We start from the raw sequence: 16,145 nt of genomic DNA on the forward strand, positions 1-16,145 counted from the left end.
TGGACCACCAGGCAAGTCCCCAAATACTTATTTTAAATGATAAAATGTTTAGTAGGGATTCTCCTCCACAAGATATCTCCTTTTGAAAAGGGGACTATACCTGGTCACTGTTTACGGGAGGACAACTCTACTTCCTGAACTTGGTCCTAAGCAGCCCTGCATGGAGCGCCTGCTCCTGCCCTCCTGTAGCCACTGGCATCTTCCTCATCCCCATCCTTAGCTACGGAGTCTACAGCCCCACATGGTTCCTGAGTCCAGTTGTAGATTTCATCAAAATCACTGAAATACCCAAAGTAACAGTGACAGCATTTACATATGCTACCAGCATTCCTTAGACCCAAAATGCTTCCAAGATTCAAGTCATACACATTTAAAATACATAGAAAAATAACAGAATTTATACAAAGTAGATTTTTACAAAACAAGTACATTACAAGAAATATATCTTATATCCAAGCACAAAAAATGTGGAAATATACATGAAGTATACATTTAAGAAAAAACATTTATTTTTAAATGCTGGGTGGGAGGGCACAAACGGAGTTCTAGTTTACAGTGTAACTCTGAAGAGAACTTCAATTTGCTAGCAGAAATTTTCACTCTAGCCTCAAGCTTCTAAACAGTTCTTAATGGGATTAGACGGCTGTTCCTCTTTCCAAATTCTGCTTAATTTCAGCTGTGTATTTCCCATAGAATCTTTCTGCCTTCTTGTTGAATTTAGCATTCCTTTCATTAATGTAGTCAATATCTGCATCATCATTGTAAGGACGTCTCCGGCTGTATTTGTCTCGTTTTTCAATTCTGGGAGAAGAAAATAAATTTCAAAACTGCCTTCCTTTTTCGTATTAATAAAACATGGCAAAAAATAAAATCAGTACACTTAAACTAGCACACTTTGGGGTGGGGGAGCCCAGTTTTCATCAAGATGAAGTTGAAACTGCCAATTAACAGCACATCCCTGGGTATGAACCATGAAATTCAGTAAATACAAACAAATCTACAGAATGCTTCTAAAAGAACAATGATACACTGCCAGAACTGGATACATGAAGTAAAGGAAATGATTTATAACAGTAATTATATTAATAGTTATTATAATTAATAATTATATTAATAATCACAGCTAATATAAACAAAGTACACAGTATGTACTAGACACTAATCTTAATACTGAAGTGTATGCCTGCCTATAAATTAAATTCATTTTGCTCTCTTGATCAATATCAGGAAAAACAACCCTATCAGTATTAAGAAACACAAATATATACTTAGGTAAATTTACTAGAACATTTATACTTCTTTAAATCAAAGAGTGCCATGGTTGTTAAAGTAGAAGTAAGAACAATTTCTTTAAAGAGAATAATTATACTTTCAATTATAATAACTCAATTCCATCAATATTTTACATCTTCATTCCAAATCAAATGGACTCAATTCATACTTGCTCTCTGTCCCCAATACCACTAGAGATGCAAGGTCAGAAATGAGCACGTAGAATCTCTATCTTAATTCATTCTAAGCACCTATGTCCATTTTGTCATGAAACATTTAGTGAACTGGCTGCTGCATGGAGTACTCACTGTTTTTCCAGGTCTATGACCATCCTGTCAATTTCCTCTGTGGAAGGCACATGTGTCCCATGAAGAAGACTGTTAGACGTTGGGAAAAACTCTTCTCCACTGAAAAGACAGCAATATGGACCTGAAGTAACACTGCAAGTGCGCCACATTTTCAAGCTAAACTACCATTCATGAAGAGAGATAAAATACACAAGTATCTTTACTGTGGGATCCTATCTCATCTTTTCTTAAAAAACAAGAGAAAAGAGGATACAGAATTGTAAAGGATGAAAGTTAAGAAATCACCTAGTCCAACCCCTTCATTCTACAGATGAAAGAGCCAAGGGTCAGAGGTTAAAGGACTTGCTTCTAGCCTCAGGTTCTCTTTCCACTATAGCAGGCCAGCAAATTCCAGCCTCTTGTTTACAGAAACAGTCTTACTGGGACACAGCCCACCCATTTGTCTGTGACTACTCTATGGCTGCTTTCACACCACAGGGGCAGAGTGGAGTAGTTGTGACAGAGCCCAGACAGCCTTTAAGCCTAAAATAATCATTCTCTAGTCCTTTACAGCAGTTCACCTATCCTGGCACTAAAGTATTCTATGTCCCAAAATAAGAGTAACTATGATAATCTCTCAACACCCAGTTGCAGAATGCTCCACTAGAAAGATAATCATGTGGTTAGCCTTAACTGCTGTGGACGAGCAGTAAACAGTGTCATCAAGACCTGAAACTATCCTTACACAGTTGAGGATTTCTCTGGTGGTCCAGTGGTTAAAAGTCTACCTGCCAATGCAGGGAACACAGGTTTGATCCCTGGTCCAGGAAGATTCCACATGCCACAGAGCAACTAACCGCATGCCCCGTAACTACTGAAGCCCACATGCTCTAGGGCCTGTGTGCGGCAACTACTAAGCCTGAGTGTTGCAACGAATGAAGCCTGCGCACCTAGAGCCTGTGATCCACAAGAGAAGCCCACGCACCTCAATGGAGAGCAGCTTCAATGGAGAGCAGCTCCCACTTGCTCTAACTAGAGAAAACCCACGTGCAACAAAGACCCGGCACAGCCAAAAAACAGCAACAACAAAAAAAACTGCTACTGATAATCCATACCTAAGCACTACAGTGCGTCTGTACTTATGTATATACGTTTATGTACACACACAAGTTTTAACACATCAGTATCACTTCAGGATGAAAACAGGGCTTGCATTAATCCTGTCAACTTACTGCTTTTCTCTCAGTCTCTCGTATGTTTCCATGTCTGGTTTGATCTGTTTGGTCAGTCGATGATACTGGCGAAGCTGGGCAGCAGCATAATCTAAAAATAAAACAAGAATTGGAAATGATATACTACCTTATTTGGTCATAACTATTCAAAATTATGAATCAAAATCAGAAAAATCAAAATTATTAGCATAGCCTCTATCCTGAAGATCCTGACCAAAGAGGCTTTAATTTTAGCACACTGAATAAAGGGATCCTGCTGATTCAAGTAGAGCCTTTTGGTATGTGGTATATTTGTATTTTTCTTAGGAGTAAGTCTCTTAGGGAATATTCCACGAAGGGGCATATCCTTTCTTAAAGCCAGAAACACTGAAAACATGCTTATCTCAGAGGCCCGCAAAGGTCAGTCTTACCTGAAAATCCCAGGTCAGGGTTTTTCCTCCTCTTTTTTCTCTCCCATCTTTCTGCATCTTCTGCACTGATTTCTAGCAACTTCACTTTCTCATAGTCTTCCCCTCTTGCTGCACATTCCTAAAAAGAAAGGAAAAAAGCTAATGCTTGCCCTTATGATACAAGTGATTGGTTGATCTATTTTAAGTGAATACAAAGCAATGTATTTAAAATAACCATTACTATGTGAAGGAGAAATTTGGTTATCTGCTACTGTATGTAAGAAGTGAATACACCAATCTAAAAAATAATTATTCAACATTTATCCAGTGTCAGACCTGCTTTTGAATGTTCCAAATGCACTGACTCATTTAATTCATAATTAACTCAACTAATTATTACAGATCCCATTTTACAGATGAGAAAACACAATCACAGGGAGATTAAATTACTTGCCAAAAGTGTGGCAGCTGATAAACAGCTTTTTTTTTTTTTACTGTCTCAATACAATAGAATAGATCACTTATGAAGACAGCAGAGCAGTTCCTAACCTTTTTCTTTTCTTCTTCCTGTAGTTCCCATTCCAAACGAGCTTTTTTGGCTTCCCAATTTGCAGGTAACTTAAGTCTTTTATCTTCTTCAACAACTTCCTGGTGATTTAATTTACGAGCTTCATTCTAAAACCATAAACCCAAAAGGTTGTTGGCTGAAACATAAAATAAATCCAAACAAATTTTTCCCACTTTAAAGAAGGCCAAGTAGACACAGTAACAAGGGACTCCATTTATCCTAAAAGCAAGAGAACCATCAAAGGATTTTAAGCAAGGTCTTACATTTGTATACAGTCAAGAAATGTGTTGAGCTGTACTGGTGTGCTATTCCAGATGCCTGGGGGTTAATGTCTCACATTATGAAAAAAAAATTCTACTTTCAATTCCCTTTTAATCCTGACTAATTCAAGGAAGAAGCCTCAATTTGAGGCTGGCGCTTTAATACCTATCATAGTATCTCTAACATTTCCCAAGTACTCCTGCTCTTTAGATATTTTAGCAGTTTACGTTATGGCAAATGAAAGGCACTCCCCATTTAAATTACTGAATGAAGAGTCTGTTTTAAAAAAAATTAACTACATAAACCAAAACAAGCACACTATCTCAGGGGCAACTTAAGTTAGATGTTTGTTGGGTCACAGGCTGGAGGCAGTAGTCCAGGAAGATGCGTATCTTAATATCCAACCCCACGTTCTTTACACAGGCCCTCCAAGTAAATATGTAAGTGTGTTTAATTCTGTATCAAATATTTCTGGGTAAAGAAACAGACTTCTTTCAACGTGTCATTCCTGCCATACAGACACCAAGAACATATATGTGGTCAAAGCTAAATCTGCTACACTGAAGGATACAGCAAACCATCGGGAACTGGAGACATTTCAGTGAAAAGGTGTTAGGAGGAGCTACTTATAGAATTTGAGTCTGTATCAGGTGACTGGAGGGAGAGGTTCAAGGAAGCTCTGGCTTAGGCAGGGTCAGAAAGTCAGGCATACTATGATTGTTTTTATGAACATACTTCAGTTCTTATATAGGAGGTAGGAGCAAGGGAGTGAGACTAGTGCTGCATTTATCGCTGGTGTTAGCAGAAGACGGTGCTGTGTGGTCATTTCTGTGGTCTGTACAGCTTTGCTTTTGTCACTGTGGTAGTCTGAGTGTGAGTGAGGATTTTGTGAAACCATGGCTAAGCTATCAGTCAGGACGCTTTGAGTTGAAACATCAAGAGATGCTTTTTTGTTTCTTGGCTCCAACTGCAGCCAGCTATTTGCTGGACTCTTATCCCTGATATGAATTCCTTTCCTTTGCATGTGTTCCCTCTGTTTGGAAGAGTTCACTGGAGTCATACTGCAAAGAGGCTGTTAGTGAGAGACCACCCCCCCCCCGCCAAACTCGAAAAAAGGTTTGGAGAAAGCATGTCCATTTCCAAATGTGACTCCAATGTGCTGCCAGGTTGAGAACCACCGGGACAGAACTTTCATCCAGCTCTGCCGATCTGTCACACGCATAGGTGCGCCTTCCTCTTCCCTCCACAAACTTGCACGGGCCTGGCCAGGTGACAAGTGTCAGGTGGCCTCCGGGACAACTCACCCGCTTCAGGTGCAGCTCCCGGAATTTGCGCAGTCTCTGTTCGCGCTTCTGGGCGGCCAGCTCCTCGGCTCCTGCGGGAGGCTGGGGCTCCTCTGCTCCACCCACCGGAACCTAGATGGCGGAGGAGAGGCTGAAGAAAGGGCCGGTTCGGCTTCTCCCCGGTCAGCCCAGGTGAGCCCCCGCGGGCCGGGCCAAGCGCTCATCGCCGATCCAGACCCCACATTATCTGCGCCTTCCTGACGCGGCACACAAGCACTTCCTCCACTTTTCTTCCCTGCTGCCCTCAGAACCTTCCCCAACTAAGAACTCTGGGTAGAACCCAGCACGTACCTTCTCGGCAAGAGTCGCAGCCGCCATCTCAAGCTTTCCTTGCTCACTTCCGGAAACAACACCCAACACTTCCGCCGACCTTTGGACTGCCGGGTAATATATAATAATAGCTACCATAAACCCCGCCTCTTCCGGCAGCCTCAGGAATTTAGGACCAATCCCTGCCCTTTTTGGCAGTGAGACATTTTCAATTGGGCAGAGTATTGCGCAGCCGCAAAAGGCCTAGAGGCGGGAGGTGGGGCTGGAGGGGCGCGGCGGGGACGGGTCAGGAGGCTTTCGGTAGCCGGTGGGTCGGGGAGCATAGCCAAGGTAGGGGAACCTTGTGGAAAGTTACCTCAACTGTGTACCTCACCCTTAAGCGGAAAGTGTTTTCCCCGCAGCGCTTAGACTGTGTCACCTCCTCCAACGCAGGTCTTCCCCTGACTACCTTGCCTCGCGTACACCCTTAGTACTGTCGTATGGCACCGTTTTCATTCTCTTCAATGTATGGAAGAGATTTTTCAAGTCTGTTTAATTTTTCTTTTCCCCCCACCGGTGTTGTAAATCGATGGGAGGCAGGTCAGGTGGTTTGGTATTCCCATCTTTTTAAGAATTTTCCAGTTTGTTGTGGTCCACACAGTCAAAGGCTTTGGTGTAGCCAATAAAGCAGAAGTAGTCTTTTGCTGGAACTCTCTTGCTTTTTTGATGATCGAGGGGATGTTGGCAATTTGATCTCTGGTTCTTCCTCTTGGAGGAAGTTACCATTAACCCCACCAGAGAGCCACCAGAACTTACACAGGACTGGAAAACAGACTCTTGGAGGGAACAAACAAAACCTTGTGTGCACCAGGATCCAGGAGAAAGGAGCAGTGACCCCCACAAGAGACTGACCCAGACTTGCCCTTGAGTGTCCAGGAGTTTCTGGCAGAGGCATGGGTTGGCGACGGCCTGCTGCAGGGTTGGGGGCACTGAGCAGCAGTTCCTGCATCAACGTTTTGAAGGAGGTCGCCATTATCTTCATTACCTCCACCATAGTTTGGCCTCAGGTCAAAAAACAGGGAGGGAACACAGCCCCGCCCACCAACAGAAAATTGGATTAAAGAGTTACTGAGCATGGCCCCGCCTGTCAGAACAAGACCCAGCTTCCCCCTCAGTCAGTCTCTCCCATCAGGAAGCTTCCATAAGCCTCTTATCCTTCTCCATCAGAGGGCAGACAGACTGAAAACCTCAAGCACAGAAAACCAACCAGTCTGATCACATGGGCCACAGCTTTGTCTAATTCAATGAAACTATGAGCCATGCCATGTAGGGCCACCCAAGATAGACGGGTCATGGTGGAGAGTTCTGACAAAATGTGGTCCACTGGAGAAGGGAATGGCAAACCACTTCAGTATTCTTGCCTTGAGAACCCCATGAACAGTAGGAAAGGGAGTAGTCAAATCAGTATATTTCTCAGACTTTCTTATTCCCAAATTACTGCTCTTTCCATCTTTACCATGTGGTTCCTTGAAGGCAGTAAAATAATACTTCACAGTATAGGTATGGGTGTTTACCTGAGCTCTTCTCCTTACATGAAATCTCCCCATTACACACACACACACACACACACACACACACACACACACACAATTCTTCTAGGGTGCACACACATACACACAATTCTCCTGGGGCTCCCCTCCTTTTGGAAAAGAGATGGGAATACCAGACCACCTGATCTGCCTCTTGAGAAACCTATATGCAGGTCAGGAAGCAACAGTTAGAACTGGACAAGGAACAACAGACTGGTCCCACATAGGAAAAGGAGTACATCAAGGCTGTATATTGTCACCCTGCTTATTTAACTTATATGCAGAGTACATCATGAGAAACACTGGGCTGGAAGAAGCACAAGCTGGAATCAAGATTGCCAGGAGATATATCAATAACCTCAGGTATTCAGATAACACCACCCTTATGGCAGAAAGTGAAGAGGAAATAAAAAGCCTCTTGATAAAAGTGAAAGAAGAAAGTGAAAAAGTTTGCTTAAAGCTCAACATTCAGAAAACTAAGATCATGGCATCTGGTTCCATCACTTCATGGGAAATAGGTGGGGAAACAGTGGAAACAGAGTCAGACTTTAATTTTTTGGGCTCCAAAATCACTGCAGATGGTGATTGCAGCCATGAAATTAAAAGACGCCTACTCCTTGGAAGGAAAGTTATGACCAACCTAGATAGCATGTTAAAAAGCAGAGACATTACTTTGCCAACAAAGATCCATCTAGTCAAGACTATGGTTTTTCCAGTGGTCATGTATGGATATGAGAGTTGGACTGTGAAGAAAGCTGAGTGCCAAAAAATTGATGCTTTTGAACTGTGTTGGAGAAGACTCTTGAGAGTCCCTTGGACTGCAAGGAGATCCAACCAGTCCATCCTAAAGGGAATCAGTCCTGGGCGTTCATTGGAAGGACTGATGCTGAAGCTGAAACTCCAGTACTTTGGCCACCTCATGCAAAGAGTTGACTCATTGGAAAAGACCCTGATGCTGGGAGGGATTGGGGGCAGGAGGAGAAGGGGGTGACAGAGGATGAGATGGCTGGATGGCATCACCGACTCAATGGACATGAGTTTGAGTAAACTCCGGGAGTTGGTGATGGGCAGGGAGGCCTGGCGTGCTGCGATTCATAGGGGTCACAAAGAGTCGGACATGATTGAGCGACTGAACTGAACTGAACTGACTGAACCATACAAGAAGAGAGGTAACTTCTATTGGATTTGTTTCCATACCTCTGCTGAAAATTCTGTGTCCCTATAGTAGAATGAAGCTTGAAAATTAAATCACCAGGAAATTGTGGAGGACAAAAGACTTAAATTACCTGCAAACTGGGAAGTTAAAAAAGTTTGTTTGGAGTGGCAATTGCAGAAAGAAGAAAAGGAAAAACTAAGTACACTTCTGCCATCTACATTAGCTGTGGATTCAAATATTAGTGCTATGTTGCAGCAGTACAGAACCTGGTATTTTAGTTAAGCTTTAGGCATTCCAGCTCTGGTTTCCTCACCTCTATCTTAGAGTTGTTGGAATAAAATATGTAAAACATTTACAACACTGCTGGCACATAGTTAGAGCCACATAATGGATATTGGTAAAAGGTTAAGCTACAGTAACAAAAGCTCCAATGATAAGAAAAGATAAAGCTCAGACTTCCCTGGTGGCTTAGCAATAAAGAATCCGCCTGCCATTGCAGGAGACTCGGGTTGGGCAGATCCCCTCAAGAAGGAAATGACAACCCACACCAGTATTCTTGCCTGGAAATTCCATGGACAGAAGAGACTGGCAGGCCACAGTCCACAGGGTCACAAAAGAGTTGGACACGACTTAACAACTAAACAACAGCAAAGACAAAGCCCGTGAGGCTTTCAGGTATCAGTTCCCAGTTGAGCAGCCCAAGTCACCTGACCTGGTCCAGCTGCAAGAGACATTGAGAACTGGGCGGCCATGAGGTCAGAAAGGAGGAGAAAAAGGATTTTGATGGACACTTAATGTTTCCCCCACAGTTATTTTTGGTGTCAGTGTTATAGATATATTACTTCTTTCAGATCATCACACAGCAAATTCCACAATTTTTGTAAATTGGCCATTTTACTGGCTTGATGGCAGTCTTCAGGTTTTTCATATGAATCAAGGAAATATAAAAGGCAATAAAGTTAATGTTTTTCCCCCTCATTTTAGGAATGTGCAGCAAGAGGGGAAGATTATGAGGAAGTAAAGTTGCTAGAGATCAGTGCAGAAGATGTAGAAAGATGGAAGAGGAAAAAGAGGAGGAAAATCCTGATCTCGGATTTTCAGATAAAAATGACTTTAACTTTACTGATTGGGCTTATTAACGGCCCATTTAAGAAGTCTAATAATATCCAACATCTAAAATAGTCTGCATCCCATTTTCTTCAGATTATGCTGCTGCCCAACTACACCAGTATCATAGGTTGACTAAACAGGTCAGACCTGACATAGAAACATATGAGAGACTTGAGAGAAAAGCATTAAGTCAATGTGTTTTAAAAGCATACGTTTTGTATGTTACTGGAAGGCCTTGAATATAAGAGTACTGATCCTGGAACTTTGCTTCCTGGCCTTGAGTCCTGTCTCCACCACTTACTAGCTGTGTCACAAGATTTTTCTCTTTCCTCATCTGTATACAGGGAATTACAACAGTGCTTTCTCACTTCATAGGCTGAGCAAAGAAAGATTAAATAAATTATAAAAAATAAATTCATACAACGCATTAGATCAGTGCTTGGCATACAGAAGGCACTGTATATGTACTGGCTATTATATATTATCATGATTATTACTGTTGCTATTACACATTCCAAAGGCAAGAGACACAGTAATACTTTCTATTATGTGCAGTAAGCAATGCTAAACTGCACTCCTTAATTATGTAAGACAGGTACTTCTGAGGTGGGTCTAGTGATAAAGAACCTGCCTGCCAATGCAGGAAATTAAGAGATGTGAGTTCAATCCCTGGGTTGGAAAATCCCCTGGAGGAAGGCATGGCAACCCACTACAATATTCTTGCCTGAAGAATCCCACGGACAGAGGATTCTGGTGGGCTACAGCCCATTGGGTTGCAGAGTTGGACACGACTGAAGCAACTTAGCACGCATGCACGTGCTAAAGATCAAACCTGTTTTAATAGAGATAGTGCAGTAGAGTGGAGAGGGCTGTAAATTGTGCTAAGCAGAGCATCTTACTCAAGATCTCTCACCGTATGAACTTGGTTAAGTCCATTAACCCGTGGTCCTCAGCTAACTCATTTGGGCTCTGGAATAGGAATTTCTTAAGTCTGAATTCTATTTCTTTGAAATCAAATATAACCCCTAAGCTTTCCACTTTTGACCACTGAAAACTGTCCAGTTCAAAAGGTATAGGACCTTTTTTTAACTTTATTTTGTATTTGGATATAGACAATTAACAAATACGTTGTGATAATTTCAGGTGAACAACGAAAGCATTTTACCATAAATATACATGTAACCATTCTCCCCTAAACACCTCTCCCATCCAGGCTACCACATAACATTAAACAGAGTTCCATGTGCTATGGTACAGAATCTTTTTTCATGTTACTCAGCAATTCACTTTTTCAGTGGAGAGGCATTCCACCCAACTTCTAGTAGGTTTCTTCATAGAACATATGTGCCTTCCACAGAAGAAATTCATAGGATGGTCATAGACTTGGAAAAGCAGCAAGTACTACAAATGTAGCCTGAAGTTTTAGTACTGATTTCATGCCTAATAAAATTAATTGGCTAGAAATCAAAGAACATTTGAATTAAGAAATAACATTTGAATTATTAGTTTGAAGAATTGTCCCATCCTCTACCACATTTATGTGTTTTGAATGGTGTAATTATTAGGCAGAATCTATAGCATATGCATAAAAATTCTAACATAATGTATCACTGCTCCCATATTTCAACCTGAACTCGGGTTCCCAAACTTCAGATCAGGTCATTTGATGGTTCAGTTCAGTTCACTCGCTCAGTCGTGTCCGACTCTTTGCGACCCCATGAATCACAGCACGCCAGGCCTCTCTGTCCATCACCAACTCCTGGAGTTTACTCAAATTCATGTCCATTGAGTCAGTGATGCCATCCAACCATCTCATCCTCTCTCATCCCCTTCTCCTCCTGCCTTCAGTCTTTCCCAGCATCAGCTCTTCACAACAGGTGGCCAAAGTATTGGAGCTTCAGCTTCAATATCAGTCCTTCCAATGAACACCCAGGACTGATTCCCTTTAGGATGGACTGGTTGGATCTCCTTGCAGTCCAAGGGACTCTCAGGAGTCCTCTCTAACACCACAGTTCAAAAGCATCAATTCTTTCATGCTCAGCTTTCTTTATAGTCCAGTTCTCACATTCATACATGACTACTGGAAAAACCATACCCTTGACTAGATGGGCATTTGTTGGCAAAGTAATGTCTTTACTTTTTAATATGCTTTCTAGGTTGGTCATAACTTTTCTCCCAAGGAGTAAGTAACTTTTAATTTCATGGCTGCAGTCACCATCTGCAGTGATTTTGGAGCCCAAAAAATTAAAGTCTGCCAGTGTTTCCACTGTTTCTCCATCTCTTTTCCATGAAGTAATGGGACCAGATGTCATGATCTTAGTTTTCTGAATGTTGAGCTTTAAGCCAACTTTTTCACTCTCCTCTTTCACATTTGATGGTACTGTTAACTTAAACTGCAAGAACAATGCTCACTGGACCTATATCCTTGCCAGGGTACTTTTCTAAATATATTGCTTTCAGTCTTAGAACAAAAAAGCAAGCAGCTTTGGATTCTGTATATGTTTCTACAGAATTGAAAAATGAAACAAATATAGCTGGTGAGACATCATTATACATTAATGAAAGGAATGCTAAATTCAACAAGAAGACAGAAAGATTCTATGGGAAATACATAGCTGAAATTAACTTAGAAAGAGGGAACAGCTGTCTAATCTCCTTCAGGAACTGTTTTGACTGCCAAATTGTACCAGAAAATCAGAACGCTTCCCTTTTATAACTTGTAAAGATGTGTTCTACAAATGACTGTGTTTTCATACTTACATATTTATTCACTTGTTTCAGAAAAATCTGTCTTGCATTTCTGTGTTTTAGGTGTGTACTTAATGTGTGTACTCTGCTAGGCTTAAAATTCTTAGATACAAACCCAAGTCATCATCATGATGAAATTTGTCATGTTTGACTTGACCTAGAGTTCAACTTGGGAGCTTCAGATGCTAAATTGGCACTAATTCTTCTTGTAAGCTATGGTAGGTAGTGAAAGAAAGGCAATGGAAATTCCTACTGGAAATTCACCTTAAGTTTCCCCATCCCCTCATCTGCCCAGAACAGTCAGTTAACAAGCTCTTGCCTGTCCCATATTCTACCCCATGGCCCAGGTACATGTATGGGGCAAGCATAGAGGGTAGGAGACTGATTCTCCAATGGCATTTTGTAAATATGCCATCCTTCAAAAAGCAAATATTCCTTTGAAGAATGTAAGTTAAAATACTTGGTCAAAGAATTATTAAAATATATATAATACAATCCATTTTTTTAAAGGTTAACTGGAATTCTAACCTTATTTCAACTGGTTTTAGGGTATTTTATTTTAGTAGTAATTATACATACACACACATGGGAAACAGAGGACAGAAGACTTAAGTCAGGAGTATCCCATGAAAGTGAAGATTATTTATTCCATGTCATGTGAATAAAAACATTAACTAGGACTGAGATCAGTAAATTGGGCAATGCTTACAGATAAACAAGTAGGAAAATATGACTTAGCTAATGATGGACTTATATAGACAGCTATATAAGTGCTATTAATAAAGGTATATTCAATGTACTGTGAATAGGGAAATTGTAACACTATGGTACATTCATATAATTAAAGAATGAGATCTACACTGAAGAGATGCTCTTATCTATATAAAGAGGGGTTTGTCCAGGCATAAAAAAAAATCCAGGATGTACATCATACTATTTACAGTGATTGCCTCTGGAGAATGGGAACAGAAGTGGTAATTTTACTTAGACTAATTTTTTAACTTAATTACACAAATGCACACCCATGCAGCCCAATCTTATCAAGAGTACTGAAATGACAGTTTTTTGTTCTCCAGTATTTTCAAAGAAAACTTTAATACATTTCAATTAACGGAAAAGGAGGTGAGGAAAAAATTAATAGGTTTCATAGACATGATACTGACCTGGGTTTAAAAGACAAATAGAATTTCTACAGAGGGGAAAAGCACTCCCAATAGCCAACCAAAAATCAGAAGTTAGTATGATCTGAAGACTACTCTTTGAAGGTGACTGGGTGCATGATGAAAGCCACTAATTCAAACAGGCAACACTGTAAGAAGCTCAGTATAGGAAAGGTTCATTTTGAAGCACTGAGGCAAGCATTGCAAACTGGAGTTCAGAAAATTGCTAATCCTCAGTTAGTAGATGATAGTTAAAGGCAGAATGGAGGAAACCGGCAACAGAGGTTAAAGGAGTAGGCCAAGGATAGAATCCAACAGCGGGCAAAGGACAAAGAGCCACTGTACACAGTAGAAGAGGTCAAAGACAAATGTATAGCAATCTGCCTGAAAGACAGAAAACTTTCAGAAAGGACTCCATAAGGAAATAGTGAAAAGTGAGCCCTCATAAGAACAAGTTTTATTTTACTAGGTAAGCTTGATAAGTGTTTCAGCAAAGAAAACCAAAGGACAGCGTGCTGTGTTAAGTCCAGTAAGCATAGCTTCTCTACGAAAAAAAAAAAAAAAATCAAAGTATTGCAGACCTGAGGGCTTCCCTGTTGGGAGCCGCCGGGACGAGAAAGGAACCTGCAAGGCAGCTCTTCCCCTCGAGGTTGTCCCAGGGACCCGGTATGTCCCTTTCTTCCTTCTGTCTTACTGTTGTTGGGCTATTAATTTTTGGAAATGATAATTTATAGTAATAAGGCCTCGCTGGAAAAGTCCAAGCCTTTTTGGAAATGCTCAAGATTGCTCTGGCTCAGGACATGACCATAAACATCAAGTCATAAAAGAAAAGGCCACAGGTATAGCTTGGCTGCTTGCTTAAAAGACTATAATGTTCTAGAATAGAAAAGAGTAGAGGTGTTTAGATTTAGAAGTAGATATACTGCTTTAGTTTACTTGCTCCTGGGTTGAAAGGGTTTTCACTATTGCTATTTCCTTGCTGCTATTTGTTCCTTGTTTCTCTTTCTTTAAACAACATGGGATATTATGGGTATTTTTGTAAAATTAGAAAATGAGGTATATAGGATTTTAATAGAAGATTTATATTAACCAGCTTTACTGCCATTATTTTACTATTAATAGAGGTGTTTTGCTGCTTTAAAGGTGTTCTTGCTGTTTAATAGTTAATCGTTGTAAATTGAGATTTTATGGTTTCAGGTAAAGAAAAATATCAGTTTTTTCTCATGATACTATTTTCAGAAATGTCAAACATGTTACTATAACCCTTCCCATGTATTGTTTTATTGTCCAAAGAATTTACACTATACCTGAGATTTATGAAACACTGTTTTTGTTAGAGTGAGAATGTTAGGCCATTGAGGCGAGAAGATTATGTACGGGATATTTAAGTATAAAACCCTGTAATCGGAACCGTTCTAGATGAATGCTTAGGGGAAAAACATGGGGAAAAAAATATTGACGGAAGCACAAACCAATATCTGATGTAATATGTGGTGACTTAAGGGGGAGGTAACATTCATTCTATAAAAACTGAGCTATCCTAAAAATAAAAAAAAAAAAAAGCTACCTCTTCTACGCAACGTCTGTGTGTGTCTGTCTGTCTGTCTGCTCTCGCCAACACCGTTCATCCTGAGGGTTCCCCTGGATCCTGCTGGGGCTGGACCCCGGCACTTCCGTTGCTGGCTCAGAGGTCAAGAACCCACCTGCCAGTGCAGGAGATGTGGGTTCCATCTCTGGATTGGGAAGATCCCCTGGAGAAGGAAATGGCAACCTACTCCAGTATTCTTGCCTGAGAAATCCTATGGACAACGGAGCCTGGTGGGCTACAGTCCATGGGGTCACCAAAGAGTTGGACATGAGTTAGTGACTAAACAACAACAGTATTACACACCTGAACCTAATATCTAGGGCTGTGCTTTTTTTCATAGGCACAGTAGCCATCTACCACATGTGACTAGCTACCAGTTGAAATGTGGCTAGGACAAACTGAGGTGTGTTTTAAGTGTAAAATACACACTGAGTCACCACCTCACCAAACAAAGGTAGGATATCACCTCTTTTTACATTAAATGTTGAAATATTTTTAAATATATTGGGATAAAAAATGAATTGACCTCTTTAATCTTTTTCACTGAGGCTCTCCTTTAAATTCGACAGCACTGAATCTAGTCTCTTAGTACAATTTCTCACTGTCAGCACCTGCTTGCTATTTGTCCACAGGTTATAATGACATGGTTTATCACACCTAGGCAACTGCATCCCACTTATGCAATGACAGTCTGGGAATATGCAGTTATCTTTTGTTATAAAACTTAGAAAGACTGAACACAGTAGTCATGGCCACACCCAAACAAGGTCAAGTTAAAGACTGACAGGATTTCATGGGATGATTATGAAAAAATGGAGAAAGTATATTATTTTCAGCATTAGGAGTTAGGAGTATTAGTCACTCAGTACTGTCTAACTCTTTGTGACCCCATGGACTGTAGCCCACCAGGCTTTTCTGTCCACAGAATTTTCCAAGCAAGAATATTGGAGTGGATAGCCATATCCTTCTCCATGAGATCTTCCCTACCCAGGGATCCAACCCAGGTCTCCTGAATTACAGGCAGATTCTTTACCATCTGAGCCACCAGGAAAGTCCTCTTTTCAGCATACTGGATAATAAAAAGAAAATAAGCCAAGATATTTGGGTCATGGTGGAGAGTTCTGACAAAATGTGGTCCACTGGAGAAGAGAATGGCAATGCACTTAAGTATTCTTGCCTTGAGAACCCCACAA

The 16,145-nt window shown here is 40.9% G+C and overlaps 1 protein-coding gene and 1 pseudogene across 1 annotated transcript; one reads left to right on the forward strand and one right to left on the reverse strand.

The window, feature by feature from the left end:
* Positions 1–487: 487 nt before the first annotated feature.
* SYF2 (SYF2 pre-mRNA splicing factor) lies at positions 488–5,730 on the reverse strand. Its single transcript, XM_065930078.1, has 7 exons — positions 5,644–5,730; positions 5,314–5,424; positions 3,730–3,855; positions 3,202–3,319; positions 2,792–2,882; positions 1,581–1,679; positions 488–801 (listed from the first exon to the last, which is right to left on the reverse strand). Exons 1-7 carry the CDS (start codon positions 5,668–5,670, stop codon positions 636–638), a joined length of 738 nt encoding a protein of 245 aa, XP_065786150.1. The 5' UTR covers positions 5,671–5,730; the 3' UTR covers positions 488–635.
* A 1,627-nt stretch (positions 5,731–7,357) lies between these two features.
* On the forward strand, positions 7,358–12,172 carry LOC136164082 (pre-mRNA-splicing factor SYF2-like; annotated as a pseudogene).
* Positions 12,173–16,145: the final 3,973 nt, after the last annotated feature.

Source organism: Muntiacus reevesi, chromosome 3 (genome assembly GCF_963930625.1).
Source record: "Muntiacus reevesi chromosome 3, mMunRee1.1, whole genome shotgun sequence".
NCBI lineage: Eukaryota > Metazoa > Chordata > Mammalia > Artiodactyla > Cervidae > Muntiacus > Muntiacus reevesi.

Bases quoted from the DNA above. Each gene is read 5' to 3' on its own strand.
- SYF2 (XM_065930078.1), bottom strand. From the start codon at position 5,670: ATGGCGGCTGCGACTCTTGCCGAGAAG. The intron at 3,320-3,729 runs GTTAGGAACTGC...CTTTCTTTTTAG, and splicing joins AGGAAGAAGAAAAGAAAAAG to GAATGTGCAGCAAGAGGGGA. The intron at 2,883-3,201 runs GTAAGACTGACC...TTTTATTTTTAG, and splicing joins CCCTGACCTGGGATTTTCAG to ATTATGCTGCTGCCCAGCTT.